The sequence below is a fragment of the Pseudophryne corroboree genome (assembly GCF_028390025.1).
Source record: "Pseudophryne corroboree isolate aPseCor3 chromosome 3 unlocalized genomic scaffold, aPseCor3.hap2 SUPER_3_unloc_2, whole genome shotgun sequence".
Classification (NCBI taxonomy): Eukaryota; Metazoa; Chordata; class Amphibia; order Anura; family Myobatrachidae; genus Pseudophryne; species Pseudophryne corroboree.
This window is the reverse complement of record NW_026967508.1, coordinates 5,424,738-5,446,825: the sequence shown is the minus strand read 5'-3', so window position 1 is coordinate 5,446,825 and position 22,088 is coordinate 5,424,738. Positions and strand designations below refer to the sequence as shown.

At 47.0% G+C, this 22,088-nt stretch overlaps 1 protein-coding gene across 1 annotated transcript in view; it reads right to left on the bottom strand.

The window, feature by feature from the left end:
- Positions 1–9,934: 9,934 nt before the first annotated feature.
- Positions 9,935–22,088, bottom strand: part of LOC134983631 (zinc finger protein 436-like) — a 174,638-nt gene continuing 162,484 nt past the window's right edge. The window contains exon 9 of the mRNA XM_063949307.1: positions 9,935–11,741. Within this exon, the coding sequence (XP_063805377.1) occupies positions 10,354–11,741 (1,388 nt within the window). The 3' untranslated portion in view covers positions 9,935–10,353. The remainder of the gene's footprint in view (positions 11,742–22,088) is intronic.

Sequence of the window (22,088 nt, the reverse complement as noted above, 5' to 3'; positions counted from 1 at the left end):
TGCAGAGCCAGAAGATCTTCACGGAAATCGGCAGCTGAAGACTCCGGTCTTCATTAAGGTAGCGTACAGCACTGCAGCTATGCGCCATTGCTCCCTATGCACACCACATACTCCGGTCACTGATGGGTGCAGGGCGCTAGGGGGGGCGCCCTGGGCAGCAATTAGAGTACCTTAAGGTGGCTAATCACACATAATATAGCCTAAGAAGCTATATATGTGTAAAATACCCCTGCCACATTATTATTATAAGAGCGGGAAAAGTCTGCCGAAAAAGGGGCGGGGCTATCTCCCTCTCAAAGCTCCGCTGGAAGGACGCTCCCCAGACTCTCGCCTGCAGTTTCCAGGCTCAATAGGGTAAAAAAGAGAGGGGGGCACTAAATTTAGGCGCAAATACTATATATATATATATATATATATATATATATATGTATATATATAGCGGCTATAGGGTAAATCACTTGTGTAGTGTAACTCCCTGCATTATATAGCGCTGTGGTGTGTGCTGGCATATTCTCTCTCTGTCTCCCCAAAGGACTTTGTGGGGTCCTGTCCTCAGTCAGAGCATTCCCTGTGTGTGTGCGGTGTGTCGGTACGGCTGTGTCGACATGTTTGATGAGGAGGCTTATGTGGAGGCGGAGCAGGTGCCGATAAATGTGATGTCACCCCCTGCGGGGTCGACACCTGAATGGATGGATATGTGGAAGGGATTACGCGACAGTGTCAACTCCTTACATAAAAGGTTTGACGACATAGATGTGGGACAGCCGGCTTCTCAGCCCGTGCCTGCCCAGGCGTCTCAAAAGCCATCAGGGGCTCAAAAACGCCTGCTACCTCAGATGGCAGACACAGATGTCGACACGGATACTGACTCCAGTGTCGACGACGATGAGACTAGTGTACATTCCAATAGAGCCACCTGTTACATGATTACGGCAATGAAAAATGTGTTGCACATTTCTGATAATACCCTTTTTTGTGGTACCTGGGGTAATATGTTTGGGGAGAAAAAGCTTCCAGTGGTTTTTCCCCCATCTGATGAGTTAAATGAAGTGTGTGAAGAAGCGTGGGCTTCCCCCGATAAGAAACTGGTGGTTTCTAAAAAGTTACTAATGGCGTACCCTTTCCCGCCAGAGGACAGGTTACGTTGGGAGACATCCCCTAGGGTGGATAAAGCGCTCACACGCCTGTCAAAGAAGGTGGCACTACCATCTCCAGACACGGCCGCCCTAAAGGAGCCTGCTGATAGGAAGCAGGATTCTATCCTGAAGTCTGTATATACACACTCAGGTATTATACTGAGACCGGCTATTGCTTCAGCATGGATGTGCAGTGCTGCAGCTGCGTGGTCAGATTCCCTGTCTGAAAATATTGATACCCTAGACAGGGACACTATATTGCTAACCATAGAGCATATTAAAGACGCAGTCTTATACATGACAGATGCACAGAGGGATATTTGCCGGCTGGCATCTAGAATAAATGCAATGTCCATTTCTGCCAGGAGAGTATTATGGACTCGGCAGTGGACAGGTGATACTGATTCTAAAAGGCACATGGAGGTTTTGCCTTACAAGGGTGAGGAATTGTTTGGGGATGGTCTCTCGGACCTCGTATCCACAGCAACAGCTGGGAAGTCGACATTTTTACCCCATGTTCCCTCACAGCCAAAGAAAGCACCGTATTATCAGGTACAGTCCTTTCGGCCCCAGAAGGGCAAGCGGGTTAGAGGCGCGTCCTTTCTGCCCAGAGGCAAAGGTAGAGGGAAAAAGCTGCAACATACAGCCAGTTCCCAGGAACAAAAGTCCTCCCCCGCTTCCTCTAAGTCCACCGCATGACGCTGGGGCTCCACAGCCGGAGCCAGGTGCGGTGGAGGCCCGTCTCAGGAACTTCAGCGACCAGTGGGCTCGCTCACGGGTCGATCCCTGGATTCTACAAGTGGTATCTCAGGGGTACAAGCTGGAATTCGAGACGTCTCCCCCTCGCCGTTTCCTCAAATCTGCCTTGCCAACAACTCCCCCAGTCAGGGAGGCAGTGCTGGAGGCGATTCACAAGCTGTATTCTCAGCAGGTGATAATCAAGGTTCCCCTCCTGCAACAAGGACGGGGTTACTATTCCACAATGTTTGTGGTACCGAAACCGGACAGTTCGGTGAGACCCATTTTAAATTTGAAATCCTTGAACACTTATATAAGAAGGTTCAAGTTCAAGATGGAATCGCTCAGGGCGGTTATTGCAAGCCTGGACGAAGGGGATTACATGGTATCACTGGACATCAAGGATGCTTACCTGCATGTCCCCATTTACCCTCCTCACCAGGAGAACCTCAGATTTGTGGTACAGGACTGTCATTACTAATTCCAGACGTTGCCGTTTGGTCTGTCCACGGCACCGAGGGTATTTACCAAGGTAACGGCCGAAATGATGATACTCCTTTGGAAAAAGGGAGTTTTAATTATCCCGTACTTGGACGATCTCCATATAAAGGCGAGGTCCAGGGAGCAGTTGTTGGTCGGAGTAGCACTATCTCGGGAAGTGCTACAACAGCACGGCTGGATTCTGAATATTCCAAAGTCGCAGCTGGTTCCTTCGACACGTCTACTGTTCTTGGGGATGGTTCTGGACACAGACCAGAAAAAAGTGTTTCTCCCGGAGGAGAAAGCCAAGGAGCTGTCATCTCTAGTCAGAGACCTCCTAAAACTGAAACAGGTGTCGGTGCATCACTGCACGCGAGTCCTGGGAAAGATGGTAGCTTCTTACGAAGCAATTCCATTCGGCAGGTTCCATGCAAGGATCTTTCAGTGGGATCTGTTGGACAAGTGGCCCGGATCGCATCTTCAGATGCATCGGCTGATAACCCTGTCTCCAAGGAGCAGGGTGTCTCTGCTGTGGTGGCTGCAGAGTGCTCATCTTCTAGAGGGCCGCAGGTTCGGCATACAGGACTGGGTCCTGGTGACCACGGATGCCAGCCTTCGAGGCTGGGGGGGCAGTCTCACAGGGAAGAAACTTCCAAGGACTATGGTCAAGCCAGGAGACTTTCCTACACATAAATATTCTGGAACTAAGGGCCATTTACAATGCCCTAAGTCAGGCAAGACCCCTGCTTCAAAACCAGCCGGTGATCCAGTCAGACAACATCACGGCGGTCGCCCATGTAAACCGACAGGGTGGCACAAGAAGCAGGATGGCGATGGCAGAAGCCACAAGGATTCTCCGATGGGCGGAAAATCACGTGTTAGCACTGTCAGCAGTGTTCATTCCGGGAGTGGACAACTGGGAAGCAGACTTCCTCAGCAGACAAGACCTTCACCCGGGAGAGTGGGGACTTCATCCAGAAGTCTTCAAAATGATTGTAAACCGTTGGGAAAGGCCAGAGGTGGACATGATGGCGTCCCGCCTCAACAAAAAGCTAAAAAGATATGGCGCCAGGTCGAGGGACCCTCAGGCGATAGCTGTGGACGCTCTAGTGACATCGTGGGTGTACCAGTCGGTTTATGTGTTCCCTCCTCTTCCTCTCATACCCAAGGTACTGAGGATAATAAGAAGGAGAAGAGTAAGAACTATACTCAATGTTCCGGATTGGCCAAGAAGAGCTTGGTATCCAGAACTTCAAGAAATGATCTCAGAGGACCCATGGCCTCTGCCGCTCAGACAGGACCTGCTGCAGCAGGGGCCATGTCTGTTCCAAGACTTACTGCGGCTGCGTTTGACGGCATGGCGGTTGAACACCGGATCCTAAAGGAAAAGGGCATTCCGGAGGAAGTCATTCCTACGCTGATTAAAGCTAGGAAGGATGTGACCGCAAAACATTATCACCGCATATGGCGGAAAAATGTTGCTTTGTGTGAGGCCTGGAAGGCCCCAACGGAGGAATTTCAGCTGGGTCGATTTCTGCACTTCCTACAGTCAGGGGTGACTATGGGCCTCAAATTGGGTTCCATTAAGGTCCAGATTTCGGCTCTGTCAATTTTCTTCCAAAAAGAACTGGCTTCACTGCCTGAAGTTCAGACTTTTGTTAAAGGAGTGCTGCATATTCATTCCCCCTTTTGTGCCTCCTGTGGCACCTTGGGATCTCAACGTGGTGTTGGATTTCCTAAAGTCGCATTGGTTTGAGCCACTTAAAACCGTGGAGCTAAAATATCTCACGTGGAAAGTGGTCATGCTGTTGGCCTTGGCTTCGGCCAGGCGTGTGTCAGAATTGGCGGCTTTGTCATGTAAAAGCCCTTATCTGATTTTCCATATGGATAGGGCGGAATTGAGGACTCGTCCCCAATTTCTTCCTAAGGTGGTATCAGCGTTTCATTTGAACCAACCTATTGTGGTGCCTGCGGCTACTAGGGACTTGGAGGATTCCAAGTTGCTGGACGTGGTCAGGGCCCTGAAAATCTTATGTTTCCAGGACGGCTAGAGTCAGGAAGACTGACTCGCTATTTATCCTGTATGCACCCAACAAGCTGGGTGCTCCTGCTTCAAAGAAGACTGTTGCTCGCTGGATCTGTTCCACAATTCAACTTGCACATTCTGCGGCTGGACTGCCGCATCCTAAATCTGTAAAAGCCCATTCCACGAGGAAGGTGGGCTCTTCTTGGGCGGCTGCCCGAGGGGTCTCGGCTTTACAACTTTTCCGAGCTGCTACTTGGTTGGGTTTAAACACTTTTGCAAAATTCTACAAGTTTGATACCCTGGCTGAGGAGGTCCTTGAGTTTGCTCATTCGGTGCTGCAGAGTCATCCGCACTCTCCCGCCCGTTTGGGAGCTTTGGTATAATCCCCATGGTCCTTACGGAGTTCCCAGCATCCACTAGGACGTCAGAGAAAATAAGAATTTATTCACCAGTAATTCTATTTCTCGTAGTCCGTAGTGGATGCTGGGCGCCCATCCCAAGTGCGGATTGTCTGCAATACTTGTATATAGTTATTGCTTAACTAAAGGGTTATTGTTTGGAGCCATCTGTTGGAGAGGCTCAGTTGTTATTCATACTGTTAACTGGGTATAGTATCACGAGTTGTATGGTGTGATTGGTGTGGCTGGTATGAGTCTTACCCGGGATTCCAAATCCTTTCCTTATTGTGTCAGCTCTTCCGGGCACAGTTTCCCTAACTGAGGTCTGGAGGAGGGGCATAGAGGGAGGAGCCAGTGCACACCAAGTAGTCCTAATTCTTTCTTAGAGTGCCCAGTCTCCTTCGGAGCCCGCTATTCCCCATGGTCCTTACGGAGTTCCCAGCATCCACTACGGACTACGAGAAATAGAATTACCGGTGAGTAAATTCTTATTATATTGCATAAAAAGTGATATCAATCCGACCCCAACCCATGCACCAGCATTGAGGTTCAGGAAAAACACTGACAAACATATATAAAGTCAGCAATCACACTAGCAGTCAGCCACATGATATTATTAGTCATATGAGCACATTATCAACTACAAGACATTTCAAGTATGTAGGCGTACATTTACTGTTCTCTGTATTATTCAGTTATTTTATTGTATTCAGACGCAATTGCGGAGAAAACCACAGCATTGTACAAAACTCATATGCAATAGGCACTAAACTTAACTATTCATACTAACACAGTAGATAGAAATTTAGTGCTGTATATCCCTTACTCTGTAGAGAGGGATACAGGGAGACTCACCCCACTTCCAGGATCGATCAATATGTTAACGAACTGCTGAGTGGATCCAGACGCTTCTAGTGTACACTACCGCTCCATATTTTTAATGGATACAGACGCTCAGTGAACGTTTAGTGTATGCAGATGCTCATGTCTGCGACACAGTCTCTTAGCGGTAACTTTAGTGTATACAGACGCAGCGGCCCATGCTGCGACCGAGTCCCCTCATGGTAGCGTCTGAGACGGAAGTGAGGTAAACAGTTCATGGCGGGAGACGCACGGTAACGGGTCATGAACTGGGGGGAGGGGCGACCAGGAGAGTGTCTGACTCCCCACTGCTGGCATCAACCCTAGGGATCGCTGCCTCAAACTAATCCTGGCGCCGTATGATCGCTAAAGCACCCGTGGTGATGGTGCGCCAGCTACTGTTTGGTAGTCTCCTCCCAAATCAGTGCGGCTGTGTCCGTATTCCCCTTCTAAGCGGAACCGATGCCTTACCTTCTCCCCGTGCTCCGGCCACAGCCTGGTAACGTCTGCTGGACCTGCTAGTAATATCCGACACAGACGCCCGGCGAGACAGCACTTGTACCGTGGGTAAGCGTTGTTGCGGCCCGGCGGAGAGTTGTTGGAGCGACTCTTTCCAATATGAGTGTAAGACGCTGTTAGGAAAGATCACTCAGAAAACATAGTAAGACTATAAAAATAAATCAAATTTAAAGTTTAGGGCTGCCAAACACAGCCGCCCTGTGACCGTGGTCCGACTCCTGCCGCACCAAACAAAAAACAGATTTGACTGAGTCGGTGGGCGGGATTATATGGACAAGCCCGGTGCATCCTGGGAGGCCATAAAGCTCATGATCGATTTGGTGCCAATCCACTGACACTCCAGCATATCCCAATGTTATCCTGTGGATAACCTGTGGACCCAGCCGGAGAAGCAAGTGTTGAAAAATCTGACCGGAAATGAGAGACTTAATGTACTGAGAGCATAGATGTATGACAGAAGAGTAAAATTTACAGTACATGAAGCCAGCACTAAAAGCAGCATTTCCTGCAGCAGCAACCCGCCAATGCAGAAGCTCTGTGCAGGTAACGGGATATCATAGCGTGCCAGGTGTGGTGTAAAGAGTGTCAGTGGCCAAAGATTTGGCCAGAGCAGCGGTGTCTAGGACATACGAGAAAGTGTGTTTTTGGAAGAAGATAGAGTAGGGACATAAAATAATAAAAAAGGAAGAAAACATGGCAGGTTAGGTGAATTATGGATGCTTTGCATGAGGGGGGAACTGGAGAAAGGGATGGGTTGAAGCAAATGAGGTTGCTATCAAAGAGAGGAGAGCAAGTTGGAAAATTTGGAGCAGAGATGGAAGAAGATAAGTCTAATTAATTATATGTCCAATGAGAGAGGATAAAAGAGTGAGGGGAAGAAGACCAGTGGCAGCTAACCTGTTAATGGGAATGTTGACATGGACTACAGATATATTCTATGGAAAGGATCATAAAATTGGGAGAAGATGAAGGACTGCAATGCTGTCACTCACATGCTAGGAAGTTGGAGATCCTATACTGTCAGCTAGGAATGGTTCTAACTGGGACAGAAGCTTAAAGCCCAACGTGTCCACTGATGTTCAGTACGTTCTTCGCTGCAAGTGTGACAGCCTAGTCAGGAGAATGGTAAGAAGAAACCGTGGAGAAGGTCACAAGTGAAGAATCAGGACCAGGAGGAAAGCTGAAGGTCAGCTAAACAGGAACCCAAATAGCAAATAAGCACAAGGATGCTGCAGTAAAGGAGAACTGATACTCTAGCAACATACTGGGGATTAAATATGTTGAGAATTTTATTTATGGGCAGACAACGTGAATTTAGCAGTCTCATGTTGCCGTTTCTAAAAGACTGAAATTTCAAAAATACTCTCACTAGAGGACGCACATCCACAGATAGCAGATGTTGCCCGTGGCATAGAGCCCTGGAGTAAATAACTGGTGGCCTCCACTGAGAATACACCAGGAACACAGCATGCCAAACACCGGACTCGGCAAGTAAGAACCAGGACCAGCAACCTGTGACAGTACTCAGTCTTAACAGTAGACTCCAAGCACCCAATGAAAGGTATTTGTTATGCAAGAGTTTTAAGAATTGGATATTCAAGAATGTGTGTTTAGTGTTCACTCTAGGAATTTTTTAGGGCAGGGTGCTGACCTTGGGGAGGGCACATTTTTGATTCGGGAGGGCACATTTTAATTTAGAAGGGAAAAATGATGTACATACTGTAATATGTATGCAGGTGTATTACACTGGCAGCACATTGTATCTTATAAACCATCCTGGGACACCTTCGCTTCAATCTGACAGCACATTTTAAGTTTAAATGTGCCGTCAGATTGAAGCGAAGGTGTCCCAGAATGGTTTATATAACATTCATGTGCTGCCAGTTTATTTCTAGTGTCTCAATATATAGTTTATTAAACTATATAAATCCTATTGAGACACATCAGAATTAAACTGGCAGCACATATTGCTATATAAACCCTATTGAGACACTTCAGAAAAAACTGGCAGCACGTGTTGCTATATAAACCCGATTGAGACACTTTAGAAATAAACTGGCAGCACGTCATATTTTAAGTTTAAATGTGCCGTCAGATTGAAGCGAAGGTGTCCCAGAATGGTTTATATAACATTCATGTGCTGCCAGTTTATTTCTAAAGTGTCTCAATAGGGTTTATATAGTTTATTAAACTATATAAACTCTATTGAGACACTTCAGAATATATCAGGGCCGTTTAGAAACTGGGAGCTCTCCAGGGTAAACAAGCAGGGGATATCCTCTCACATCTGAAGCCTAATAGGTAACATCAGTTTGTGTGTCAATACAACTTACTGGGGGCTGATGCTGCAGGAGTGATCGCACTGGTCCCCCCCCTCACACATTGCGGAACTGGATGAAAATGGCCGCCACACTGATTCTCTTTTATAGGGTCAGGTAAACAGAGGAGGGCTGGGTTTCCCTCGGCGGGAGAGGCAAACCCAGCCCTCCTCATCTCACCAGCAGCCTACAGTATTGCGGAGAGCTGTGAGCGCATTAGCGCAACAAGCCTGAGGCAGCGGCAGGTAGGAGTGACAGCACGGCGGGGAGGAGTGGCAGATGCGGCAGGGAGGAGTGGCAAATGCGGCAGGGAGGAGTGGCAGCGCGGCAGGGAGGAGTGGCAGCGCGGCGAAAAGGAGTGACAGCGCGGCAGGGAGGAGTGGCAGGGCAGCAGGGAGGAGTGGCAGCGCGGCAGGGAGGAGTGGCAGATGCGGCAGGGAGGAGTGGCAGCGCGGCAGGGAGGAGTGGCAAATGCGGCAGGGAGGAGTGGCAGCGCGGCAGGGAGGAGTGGCAGCACGGCGGGGAGGAGTGACAGCGCGACAGGGAGGCGTGACAGCGCGGCAGGGAGGAAGGGAGGAGTGGCAGCGCGGCAGGGAGGAGTGGCAAATGCGGCAGGGAGGAGTGGCAGCGCGGCGGGGAGGAGTGACAGCGCGGCAGGGAGGAGTGGCAGGGCGGCAGGGAGGAGTGGCAGCGCGGCGGGGAGGAGTGACAGCGCGGCAGGGAGGAAGGGAGGAGTGGCAGCGCGGCAGGGAGGAGTGGCAAATGCGGCAGGGAGGAGTGGCAGCGCGGCGGGGAGGAGTGACAGCGCGGCAGGGAGGAGTGGCAGCGCGGCGGGGAGGAGTGACAGCGCGGCAGGGAGGGAGGAGTGGCAGCGCGGCAGGGAGGAGTGGCAAATGCGGCAGGGAGGAGTGGCAGCGCGGCGGGGAGGAGTGACAGCGCGGCAGGGAGGAGTGGCAGATGCGGCAGGGAGGAGTGGCAGCGCGGCCCGGCGCGGCAGTCTTTTACTAATCAGCAGGGTGGGCACAAACGGGCAGGGCGCGATTGACACTAAGAAAAGGGGCAGGGCGCAGCGCCCTGCGAAAGAAGGTTAGAGTGAACACTATGTGTTGTTTTCAACCCAAGAATAATCCAGGCCATATGCCTTCCAAGCCACAAGGAATTGTGGGGTTAATTCCAAGTTGATCGCAGCAGGATATTTGTTAGCAGTTGGGTAAAACCATGTGCACTGCAGGGGGGGCAGATATAACATTTGCAGAGTGAGTTAGATTTGGGTGAGTTATTTTGTTTCTGTGCAGGGTAAATACTGGCTGCATTATTTTTACACTGCAATTTAGATTGCAGATTGAACACACCGCACCCAAATCTAACTCTCTCTGCACATGTTATATCTGACCCCCCCCCCCCCCCCCCCCCCTGCAGTGCACATGGTTTTGCCCAACTGCTAACAAAATTCCTGCTGCGATCAACTTGGAATTACCCCCTGTACTCCTTCCGTGGAATTGCGGGAATCCCTTTTGGTGCTGAATCTTGATAGCGGGTGGAGGATGAGGACTGGAAGAAAACCAATTAATGACAAAGGAGGATGTAGAAGAGATACACAGAAAACGTAGGGAACCAGTAAAGAAGCTGGTATCATATAGCGGGGTGTGAATTTCATGCTGGGAAATCTAGGCGTAAGCTTCAAGATAGCCGCACTCAGGCTCGGTGCAGAGTATATTAATACTTGTTATTATTATTAGTAATAATCACACATTCTGCGGTGAAGAACATAAACATGTAAAACACAGAGAATGAAATATGACTATGCTCCCGGGTGACCGCACTCGTGTAAAAGTTCTGGCTTACTATAACTCCCTCTCCTTACACTCAGACCTATATCATGGGTTCACTCCTGTGTGACTTTTCTGATGTTTAGTAAGTTGTGTATTATATGTAAAGCATTTCCCGCATTCAGAGCAAGAATACGGTCTCTCTCCGGTGTGACGTCTCTGATGTATAACAAGTCCTGTATTACTTCTAAACCCTTTCCCACATTCTGAGCAAGAATACGGTCTCTCTCCCGTGTGACGTCTCTGATGTGTAACAAGTTCTGCATTACTTCTAAACCCTTTCCCACATTCCGAGCAAGAATACGGTCTCTCATCTGTGTGACTTCTCTGATGTATAACAAGTACTGCATTACTTCTAAACCCTTTCCCACATTCTGAGCAAGAATACGGTCTCTCTCCCGTGTGATGTCTCTGATGTATAACAAGTTCTGCATTACTTCTAAACCCTTTCCCACATTCCGAGCAAGAATACGGTCTCTCACCTGTGTGACTTCTCTGATGTCTAACAAATTCTGATTTAATTGAAAAACCTCTCTCACATTCAGAGCAGGAATATGGATATGCTCCTGTGTGAATCATCTGATGTCTAACAAGTAGAGACTTTTCTTCAAACCCTTTCCCACATTCTGAGCAAGAAAACGGTCTCTCACCTGTATGAAATCTCTGATGCCTAACAAGCTCTGGAAAACTTCTATACCCTTCCCCACATTCTGAGCAGGAATATGGTCTCTCTCCGGTGTGAAGTCTCTGATGTACAACAAGTTGAGAATTACGTCTAAAGCATTTCCCACATTCCGAGCAAGAATACGGTCTCTCTCCGGTGTGAAGACTCTGATGTATAACAAGATGTGGATGACGTGTAAAACATTTCCCACACTCAGAGCAGGAATATGGTCTCTGCCCCGTGTGACTTTTCTGATGTCGAGCAAGATCTGATTTCCGTGTAAAAGATTTCCTACAAGCAGAGCAGGAAAATGGTTTCTCTCCGGTATGGCTTCTCTGATGTTCAACAAGTTCTGAATTATTTCTAAACCCATTTCCACATTCAGAGCAAGAATATGGTCTCTCACCTGTGTGACTTCTCTGATGTCGAAAAAGTTCTGATTTCACTGTAAAACATTTCTCACATTCAGAGCAGGAATATGGCCTCTCACCTGTGTGACTTCTCTGATGTATAACAAGTTTTGATTTACATGTAAAACATTTCCCACATTCCGAGCAAGAAAACGGTCTCTTAGCTGTATGAATTCTCTGATGTCTAACAAGATCTGAATTAAGAGTAAAACATTTTCCACATACAGAGCAAGACGCATTTGTAATGCAGTTGCTTTTTATATGAGTAGATATTTTCTGTGTATGATCAGTGTGTGCGAGGTCTCCTCCATCACATAAGAATGATTCCTCCTTTATATCAGTAGATGGATCTTTAGATGGGTCTGTGGGTAAAAATATAGGTTAGTCATTAAATGTAATTGTCCAATTCACTCCATGTGCTAATAACTATGGTGGTCATTCCGAGTTGTTCGCGCTGTATTTTTTTTCGCAACGGACCGATAAGTTGCTAATGCGCATGCGCAATGTCTGCAGTGCGACTGCGCCAAGTAAATTTGCCATGTAGTTAGGTATTTTACTCACGGCATTACGAGGTTTTTTCTTCGTTCTAGTGATCGTAATGTGATTGACAGGAAGTGGGTGTTTCTGAGCGGAAACAGGCCGTTTTATGGGAGTGTGAAAAAACGCTGCAGTTTCTGGGAAAAACGCGGGAGTGGCTGGAGAAACGGAGGAACGCTGGGTGTGTTTGTGACGTCAAACCAGGAACGACAAGCACTGAACTGATCGCAGATGCCGAGTAAGTGTGGAGCTACTCAAAAACTGCTAAGAAGTGTCTAATCACAATTTTGAGAAAGTTTCGTTAGCAATTTTACTATGCTAAGATTCACTCCCAGTAGGCGGCGGCTTAGCGTGTGCAAAGCTGCTAAAATCTGCTAGCGCGCGAACAACTCAGAATAAGGGCCTATATGGGGCCTGATTCTGAGTCAGACTTTGCCGCAGTCATGTCAGCAACTTGCAAATGCTAATGCCACCACAAAGCCCTTCCATGGTGTACAGCCGCACATCTGAATCTGTGAGGTCTGAGACGTCCATCGAAATGTGCAGCAGCCCTACACTAGGTGCAGATTCTCCATCTGAGCAGGGTTGGCTGGTTTAAACCAAATGGGTTTTGTTTTTGTTTTTTGGGGGGGAGGGTTTAGCATATTCTGTTTTTTTTCCCCCCATGCTGTGACCACAGGCACGGTGCCGTAACTACTTAAAAAAAGCCTATTACAAGGGAATCCCCCTGGTATTTTTCCACATTCTTGTTGCTTGGTTCTTCATGTGAGTGAGCTGAACCAATGCAGTAAATACACACACACACACACACACACACACACACACACGAGAAATAAGGAAGATGGGAGGGTGAACCAGATCAGAGGTACTAAATCTACTTAGCATCAGCTAGGACTCCACAAACTCCTCCCAACAATCCTAAAGGACAGGAGAAACCCACAACTAATATTTTAATTTTTCACCTAGATCTGTATTTTGTATGTTTTAATATATTTAGTCTATCTACATATATTTAGATGTAATAGGAATAATAAACAGTAAAAAATGGTTTTAGTGAAAGATGAAACACTGGGCCTAATTCAGAGTTGATCACAGCAGCAAATTTGTTAGCAGTTGGGCAAAACCATGTGCAGTGCAGGGGGGAAGATATAACGTGCAGAGAAAGTAGATTTGGGTGGTGTGTGTTCAAACTGAAATCTAAATTGCAGTGTAAAAATAAAGCAGCCAGTATTTACCCTGCACAGAAACAAAATAACCCACCCAAATCTAACTCTCTCTGCACGTTACATCTGCCCCACCTGCACTGCACGTGTTTTTGCCCAACTGCTAACAAATTTGCTGCTGCAATCGACTCTGAATTACCCCCATTAATTATACCAAAGCCTAATAACTTTAGATTGTTAGAAAGCATTAAAACATGGTTGATCAAGGATTCTAATACATAGCAATGTTTCACAGTATTAATATAATAAGCAGGATTCCATTTGTCTTCATCAAAACATTAAAGCTGGCCACACACAGTACGATGTGTACCAATGATGCGATTGAGGGTCCTAGGGGCCGACGTATCGGGCAGTACCCACACACGGGGTGATCCGGTGCACAACCACCCACTCTGCCGGTCCCCACGCACAGCGCTGCATGGGATTGTCAGCCACATTTGTGATCATTTGAACATGGAGTAAGATCAGGCACATCGATGGATAATCCCACGGGAGCGTGCAATGAATGATATCATGCCCAGACACGGAACAATATAGCCGTTCTATCATTCCAATGCGTCGGATCCTCAGCTATATCGTGCAGTGTGTGGGGGCCTTAATGCAAAAATACTCCAAAAACTGGTTTACAGTAAAAAAAAATGTTTCTTCTCAACCCCGCATCGAGTATGGCCTCATTCAGTGGAACATCTCTGTACGCAACCACCTTTAGCAACACTCCTATAAAATGCTACCTCATGCGTGCGTCTTTTTATTCACCGCCCACCTCGCATTACAGGTCATGTTTTCCATACCACCTAGCAGGTGCTCAGGTGTAATCATTACTCACTGACCCATTTTAAAAGATCAAAGGGTGGAGCTAATTACTTCACTTGTGATTCTGTGAGGAGACCTGGGAAGCGTTAACTGTTGGTAGCTCTCGAGGACTGGAGTTGGCTTCCCCTGCTCTATATCCTACTGGTAATGGTTGGATACCTACATTTCATTTTATTATGCTCTAACTCTTAAACCCGGTTATTGCCTTAACCCGCTAATTGTTTGTGAACCCTTCAGAATTTTCTACTGAAATTTGGGCTAAAACTACCTCAGATTTTCTTCACACAAGTTCTAAAACTAGATAAAGAGAACCAAATCAAACAAATGAGACAAAAATAGAGATGTGCTCATTTTTTTATTAGGGAAATTGATTCAATATCACGTATCTGTGAGTAGCATAAGTATGTGAACCTTTGCTTTCAGTATCTGGTATGACCCCCTTGTGCAGTAATAACTGCATCTAAATGTTTCCAGTAATTGTTGCTTAGTCCTGATCATCAGCTTGGAGGAATTTTATCCCATTCCTCTACAAAACCCTGTTATGTTGATGGGTTTCCTCCCATGAACTGCTCATTTCAGGTCCATCCCCAACATTTTCGATTGGACCTCGACTTGGCCATTCCAAAACTTTACATTTATTCTTCTTTAACTATTCTTTGTTCAAATGACTTGTGTGCTTTGGGTCGTTGTCTTGCTGCATGACTCATGTTCTCTTAAGATACAGCTCATGGACCGATGTCCTGACATTTTCCTTTAGAATATTCTGGTATAATTCAGAATTCATTGTTCCATCAATGATGGCAAGTGGTCCTGGGCCAGATGCAGCAAACAGGCCCAAACCATGATACCACCACCACCACCACCACCGTGTTTCACAGATGGTATGAGGCTTTTATGCTGGAATGCAGTTTTCTCCTTTCTCCAAACATAACGCTTCTCATTTAAGCCAAAAAGCTCTATTTTGGAATCATCTGTCCACAAAACATTGTTCCAACAGCCTTCTGGAACCAGGTGATCTTTAACAAACTGCAGATGGGCAGCAATGTTTATTTTTGGAGAGCAGCGGATTTCTGTTTGCAATCCTGCCATGCACACAGAATTGTTGTTAAGTGGACTCATTAACATTAGCTAATGTGAGAAAGGTCTTCAGTTGCTTAGATGTTACCATGGGTTCCTTTGTGACCTTGCAAACTTTTAGATGCCTTGCTCTTGGCGAGATCTTTGTTTGTCGACCACTCCTTGGGAGGGTAATAATGGCCTGGGATCTCCTCCATTTGAAAACAATCTGCACACCCCAATACTAAAGATATTAAGAGCTGCTATCATGCTGAGGCTTCTAATACTATGCTGGAGGAAGAGCGATGCAGATGCACACTCCTAGCACTAAGAATACACTGATAGTAAAAATGATTTAAATAAACCCTCACAATTAACATGGAGTATAATTGAAGTTCTTAGCACACATTTGTGTAAATATGCCGGCCCATGTACCGTGACCAGGTGTTAGGGACATTCATCACATTGGTCCCTAACATTTCTAATACTACTACTATTACTTGACCTGTAGCCCCTCCCCTGGCACCACCTCAAGTAGATTTCTACACCCTTGGGCTGTTTCACTCCTTCCTCTTTCTTCAGAGGAGCCTGGGCAGCCATCAGCAGCAGATCTCTGGGATGCAGGACAAGCCTCTCTGTAAAAACGCCTGAACAGGGCTGTTTTTATATACACTTAAGTATCCTACCTGTCTCATGAGACAGTGCTAGTGAAGAGAAGTGTTCATTGCAGGTCATTTTGTGTGTGACTTCGTGCCTTTATCTGCTGCCTGGTTTTCATTGTCATGTATCCCAGATATCCGTCTCTGATATTCTATACCCTGGGCTCGGTGCATTTGGGTTAGAACTGCAGTTTTCATAGTGTTCATCTTAGAGATGAGCGGGTTCGGTTCGGTTCGTCCCCCCCCCCCCCCCGAACTTCACGTCTCGCTCGGGACTTCCTGCCAGACTCTGAAACCAGAACTAGGCAAAGCGTCATCATCCCGCTGTCAGATTCTCGCCAGTTTTGGATTCCATATAAGGAGCCGCGCGTCACCGCCATTTTCACAGCAGTCCTGGAGAGTGAAGCGGGGACGTGTCTCTCTCCTCAGCGTCTGTCTGTGCAGGAAAGAGGTGTGGCGACTTGCTCTGTCTTATATGTCATACCAGTGCTGACTTATGCTGCATCAGTCCAGTGGTGGTGTCCACTGCTGCCATACGTCCAGTGCTGCTGTATAACTCCAGTCCATTGCACTGGTGCTGTGTTGTCCTGCATCAGTCCAGTGGTGCTGCTGTATAAAGTCCAGTGGTACTGCCGTATAAGTCCAGTCCAGTGGTGCATCCGTATAAGTTCAGGGGTACTGCCATACAAGTCCAGTGGTGCTGTCCTGTGCTGTGTATTATTTACTCCATATAAAGTGGGACTGCCTCCCCAAATGGTCCCTATGGTTGATCCGCCGTGGGCGGATTATTTGGATGTGGGTCGATGGGTCGACATTTTAGGTCGACAGTCATTAGGTCGACAACTATTGGTCGGCATGCATTAGGTCGAAATGTACTAGGTCGACAGGTCAAAAAGTCAGCATGAGTTGTTTTTTTTACTTTTTTGGGCGTTTTCTTCAGAAAGTGACGGGGAACCCCAATTAGTGCACTGTGTCTCCTCGCATGACGAGCAAGCTTCAGGCAAGGTGCCTCGCTGTACTCGGCACAGGTTACTATTCCCAATCGTAGTCCACATGGATCGTAAAGTATGAAAAAGTCCAAAAATGTAAAAAGAATGTGAAAAACTCATGTCGACCTTTTGACCTGTCAACCTAATGACCCTGCCTACTCAATGGATGTCGACCATTAGTGGTCGACCTAATGACCATAACCCGATAATTTGTCTAACCAGCTACAGACTTTAAACCAGAATCTGGCTAGACAGAAAGCTCCCTCTGGGTGCACACGTGGCTCTAAGCAGGCCACTTCTTCCTCTCCAACCACTATTGTGACTGGACGGTCCCATACGATAGCCCTCACCGCTTTGCGTCCCCAGTCACAGAATGGAGTTTTTAGGTCACACGGGACCTGGCCACATAGGGGATTCCCGCTTACCGTCAGTAGCCGCCTGTTACAGACTCCACCCACTGCGCAGTGGGCAGGTACAATGCTGCCACCACCAGACTCCTAACCTGCCGTGGCATCTGGAACCACGGTTTAGCTCTGTATGCGTTGACACGCTGTCTTACCACTAGTCTCCCCACTAGTCACTTGACTAGGCCTCTACCCGGTAGCTGGCTGGAGGCGGAGCTTGGAGATGCTGGGTACACCCTGGACAGCTGGAAAATTAAGCTATGTTTCGCCTAGCCCTGCAGGTCACAAGATGAAGCGGTCGTTTTGAGGCAGATGTTTATTTGCCCAAATAGTTATGAAAAGAACTCTGCAATACATCAGATGTTACAGCAGAGTGAAAATGGTATAATACACCTAGAGGCTCACAGGCCTCTTATTTTTATACAGTAAAACCACAATGCATCTCAGGGGATAGTCCCCCCCTGAGTCCTTTCCATCCAATCAGGATATCTTACAAAATATAAATAAATTACATTTTAAAAGGATAGAACTGCAAAAAAGCTATTTTCTTCTTCCTGTCACACACAGACAAAGTTTTGGAATTTAAACATAAATCTGCATCCTACATAATGCAGCCTAGGAAATGTTAGATCAAACTGTTAAACAAAACCCACTAGTTTGCATTCATAAAACAAAATCTGATTAACTTGCTCCTGTCTCATTCACATCTCTATGCAAACCTAGTTTTTGGGCTTACAACAGGAAAGGCTGAAAACACAAACAGTCTTCTTCCCAAACCTTAGTTTGTATTTCAAAGAAAATGTTTGGCCACCAAAAGGCCTGCTACTTGACACTTACTTGTACATAGCAAGTCTGGAGCTAGGACAATTAACATATGACTTGCTATGTACAAGTTGCTGAAGAACAATTGTCAAAGTCCTTTAGAATCAAAATAACTCATACTGTACTTTTCTCATAAGCGCCCTGTCCATGCAGTTCTGTAACTGCAGTTCATAATTCGCCAACAACGCACAGCGCAGCAATATAACATATTAAGACACATTATTAAACATACATTCAGTCATGTATAGTGCATGGTGTCTAGAGCCAATTGTTACTTTTTAAAATGGCACCTAGTGACCATTGTCCATTTTAAATGGTGCCTGGCAGCTGAGGGTTAACCCCTTCAGCGCCGCAACTGCCATTATCCATGTGGCTGGGGGGTGTCCGGTCACAACTATCCTTACTGATTTTTCATCTGAAGAAAAAGGGGAGCATACAGCCCAATCTGACACAGATTCTGGTGCTGCAGATAAGGCTCCTTTAACGGTTGATGTCCCTGCCCTGATAGATGCTATTAAGCATATTCTCCAACTCACTGAGGAGGAGTAGGAGGAGAAATCTACTACTAGTGCAAAGAAAACTGATGTTTAAAAGACAGAAGGTGGTTAACGCTGTATTACCCCATTCTGATCATTTATTGGACATCAGACGGGAACCCTGTAATACTCCAGGCAGAAAGTTTCCGGTCTCAAAAAGGGCGATCCGCAAACCTGGGCTTTTGGGCTAAAAGCCGACGATGTTGCCTTGCTATCTGTAGATGCCTTTTTTAAGTCCTTAGGCCTTTTGTATGATGACCCTGATAGAGAAGCTTCGGCTGAGAGCCACCTGCGCGCACTTAAGCATGGGAAAAATCCAGCAGAGGCGTATTGTACTGAAGAACGACTGTGGCTGGAATGACCCGGCCCTGCGTAGTCAGTTTCGCATCGGTTTGTCCGAAGTTATTAAAACAGTCTCCTTCAGTACCCCGCTCCAGAGACTATAGACAAACTTATGGAGCTTGCTATTAAAATTGATCGTCGTCTCCGAGAGCGGAGGGCTGAAAGAGGAGCTAGTTTCAGGCCTAGTCCATGTGTGTATACTTTCCCTGAGGACGTCGAGGAGCCCATGCAAATGGGTCTCTCCCGGCTGTCCCCAGAGGAAAGAACCAGAAGGCTAAACTCTGGTCTTTGTTTGTATTGTGGTGGCAAGGGACATATTGCACGTAATTGCCCAAATAAACAGGGAAACGCTCTGACCAAGTGAATTGTAAGGGGGTTCACTTGGGTCTGCAGTTAAATCTCCTCTAATGATTCCTTATTAGTTCCTGTAAAAATGTCCTTTGGTAGCCTCAGTTCGTTGGTGTCGGCCTTCGTCGACAGTGGAGCATTTCATGGATCTTGGTTGGGCTCAGGCTTTGGGCGTTCCACAGATACCTTTGGATAAACGTATCACCATGCACGGCTTGGATGGTGGTCCGCTTTCTAATGGGATAATCACTCACCGCACACCACCAGTACAACGGACAGTGGGGGCCCTACATTCAGAGAAAATCGAATTTTATCTTACCCATTGTCCGGCTGTCCCCGTAGTTCTGGGTCACCCCTGGCTTGCCTTTCATAATCCCACCATAGATTGGCGGTCTGGGGAGATTTCCCGATGGGGTCCTTTTTGTGTTAAAGGAATGTATTTCCCGTCCAGTCTGGGTTGCGGCAGTCACCCCAGAACTTATTCCTTTGGAATATCAGGACTTTGCCAACGTTTTCTCCAAGGGTAATGCGGATATGCTGCCTCCTCATCGGTCCTATGACTGCGCTATTGACTTAGTTCCTGTTGCCTCTTTACCTAAGCGGAGACTATATGCCCTGTCTGGGCCGGAAACTACGGCAATGAATGATTATGTACAGGAGAGCAGGGGAGCCTAAAACAAGGCTTCATTAGGCCTTTGAAATCTCCATTGAGTGCAGGGTTCTTTTTTGTTGAGAAAAAAGATGGGTCGCTCAGACCATGTATTGATTTTCGGGCTCTGAATAAAATCTCTGTTAAAAACACCTACCCTTTGCCACTGATTTCAGAACTTTTTGATCAGCTCTGGACTGCCGTTATCTTTTCCAAGATCGATCTCAGAGGGGCTTACAATCTCATCCGAACTAAATCTGGGGATGAGTGGAAGACTGCTTTCAGCACACAGTCGGGACATTATGAATACCTGGTGATGCCGTTTGGGCTGTCAAATGCTCCTGCTGTGTTTCAAGATCTCATTAACGACGTCCTTCGCGACTTTTTAGGAAAGTTCGTAGTCGATTATTTAGACAACATTTTGATTTACTCTGAGTCTCTTGAACAACATATTACCCATGTGCGACTGGTCCTTCAGAAGTTACGGGAAAATCATTTATACGCCAAACTGGAGAAATGTGATTTCCACATCACAGAAGTGTCCTTCCTGGGTTATTGTCAGGTTCGGTCTGGTTTGTGTCCCCGGAGGGGGCGCTAGTGGGTCAGTGGAGGTAGGATGGAAGAATGAAGTGAGGAGGCAGTACTGGGTTTCTGCGCATGTGCACAATGTAGATTTATTAATAACAGAAAAGTCCAGATAATAATAATGCAGCAGAAAGTAAACAAACGAATGCAATGGAAATGACAATGGTAACGGCAATGGTAATGGCAATGGAATAGTATGGTTTGAAACTGAAAGTCTATGGCAGAGTTTGTAATGCAGAAATGGAACCAGAGTAATTAAAACGTGGAGCCAGCAGAGGTGAAATGATGGTAGCAAACCTGGTAGAAATGCAGGAGACTGGATGGTAATGTTCACTGTGCTGTTGGAAGTGCACAATCAGCATGCAGGCTGAATCACAGGTGAGATGACGGAATGCACCTGGAGAGGGAGTCTCTACTGCTGTAGGCTGGAGCACACTGCAGATGTAGAAGGTGTGAAGCCAGAAAGGTATTGCTGGTGCTGGTACTTGTAGTTCCACAGAAGTAACAGGTACAGGAGAATATCCAGGAACACAGGGGATCTGGAGACTGGAACACAGGGAACCACTGGAGGCTGGAACACAGGGAACCACTGGAGGCTGGAACACAGGGAACCACTGGAGGCTGGAACACAGGGAACCACTGGAGGCTGGAACACAGGGAACCACTGGAGGCTGGAACACAGGGAACCACTGGAGACTGGAACACAGGGAACCACTGGAGACTTGACACACCAAATGTAGCAGGAGAGCTGGAGTGATTGCTGGAACTTGTAGTTCCACAGGAACACCGGAACTGCTGGAACCTGGAACGGCTGGGACCTGTTGTTCCACAGGTCTAACACACAAGGAAATCTCTGAAGACAGAGGATTGCAAACAGGAGCCACCTGTTCACGGGATGTGACGTGTTGTCCAAGGCAATGTGAGAGAGCCACAAACTGGAAGTTATACCTCCTGCCCAGCAGTGATTGGACACAAACTGCAGGCAGAGATACTAGCTGGATTAGGTGTCCAGATCAGCTGTGAGTTAGCTGAAGCATTCCAGGCTGCAGAGGACTGAAAACCAGAACTGGAACAGAACTGAACTGGTTAGGTGGAGCACGGTGAGCTGTGGGCTGCAGGAGACTGAAGACTGGAACAGAACTGAACTGCTGGGACCTGTAGTTCCACAGCAGTGATGTGATGGAAAATGCAGATTCCTGACAGTACCCCCCCTTTTATGGGTGGGCACCGAACACCCACGCTGGAACTTGGAGGAACCTTGAAAAAGAACTTAGGAAAACACAAAAGCAGAGGTCCTCAAAAGTCTTCCCAACTTTCATCTTCAGAAGACAGATTTTCCTCGTCAGAACAAGTAGACCATTCAGGGTCATTTGAGACAGAATTTACTTCCTGGGAAAAGGCATAGCTAGGAAGGATAGAACCTCCCATAATGTAACTTGAGTCTTCATCAACAAACTCACTTTCAGAGTCAGAGTCCAGGTCTAGTGTGGTCATGGGAGCCTTTTGTTTAGGAACAACAGAATCTGAGACAATCTGTGGACCAGTGAATTTGAAGCTATATGAGACACCAGGACTAGGGTTTACGGCAGCATAGCCAACACTTACGTCAACAGATGGTAGACTTTGAACTGGTTCTGGAGCTCTCCTATTCCTGTAATTCTTGAAATCTCTGATACGTTGATTCAACAGAACCTGTTCGTGTTTGGAAGGAGTTGAGTCGAAAAACTGAGAGCTGGGAGACTGATC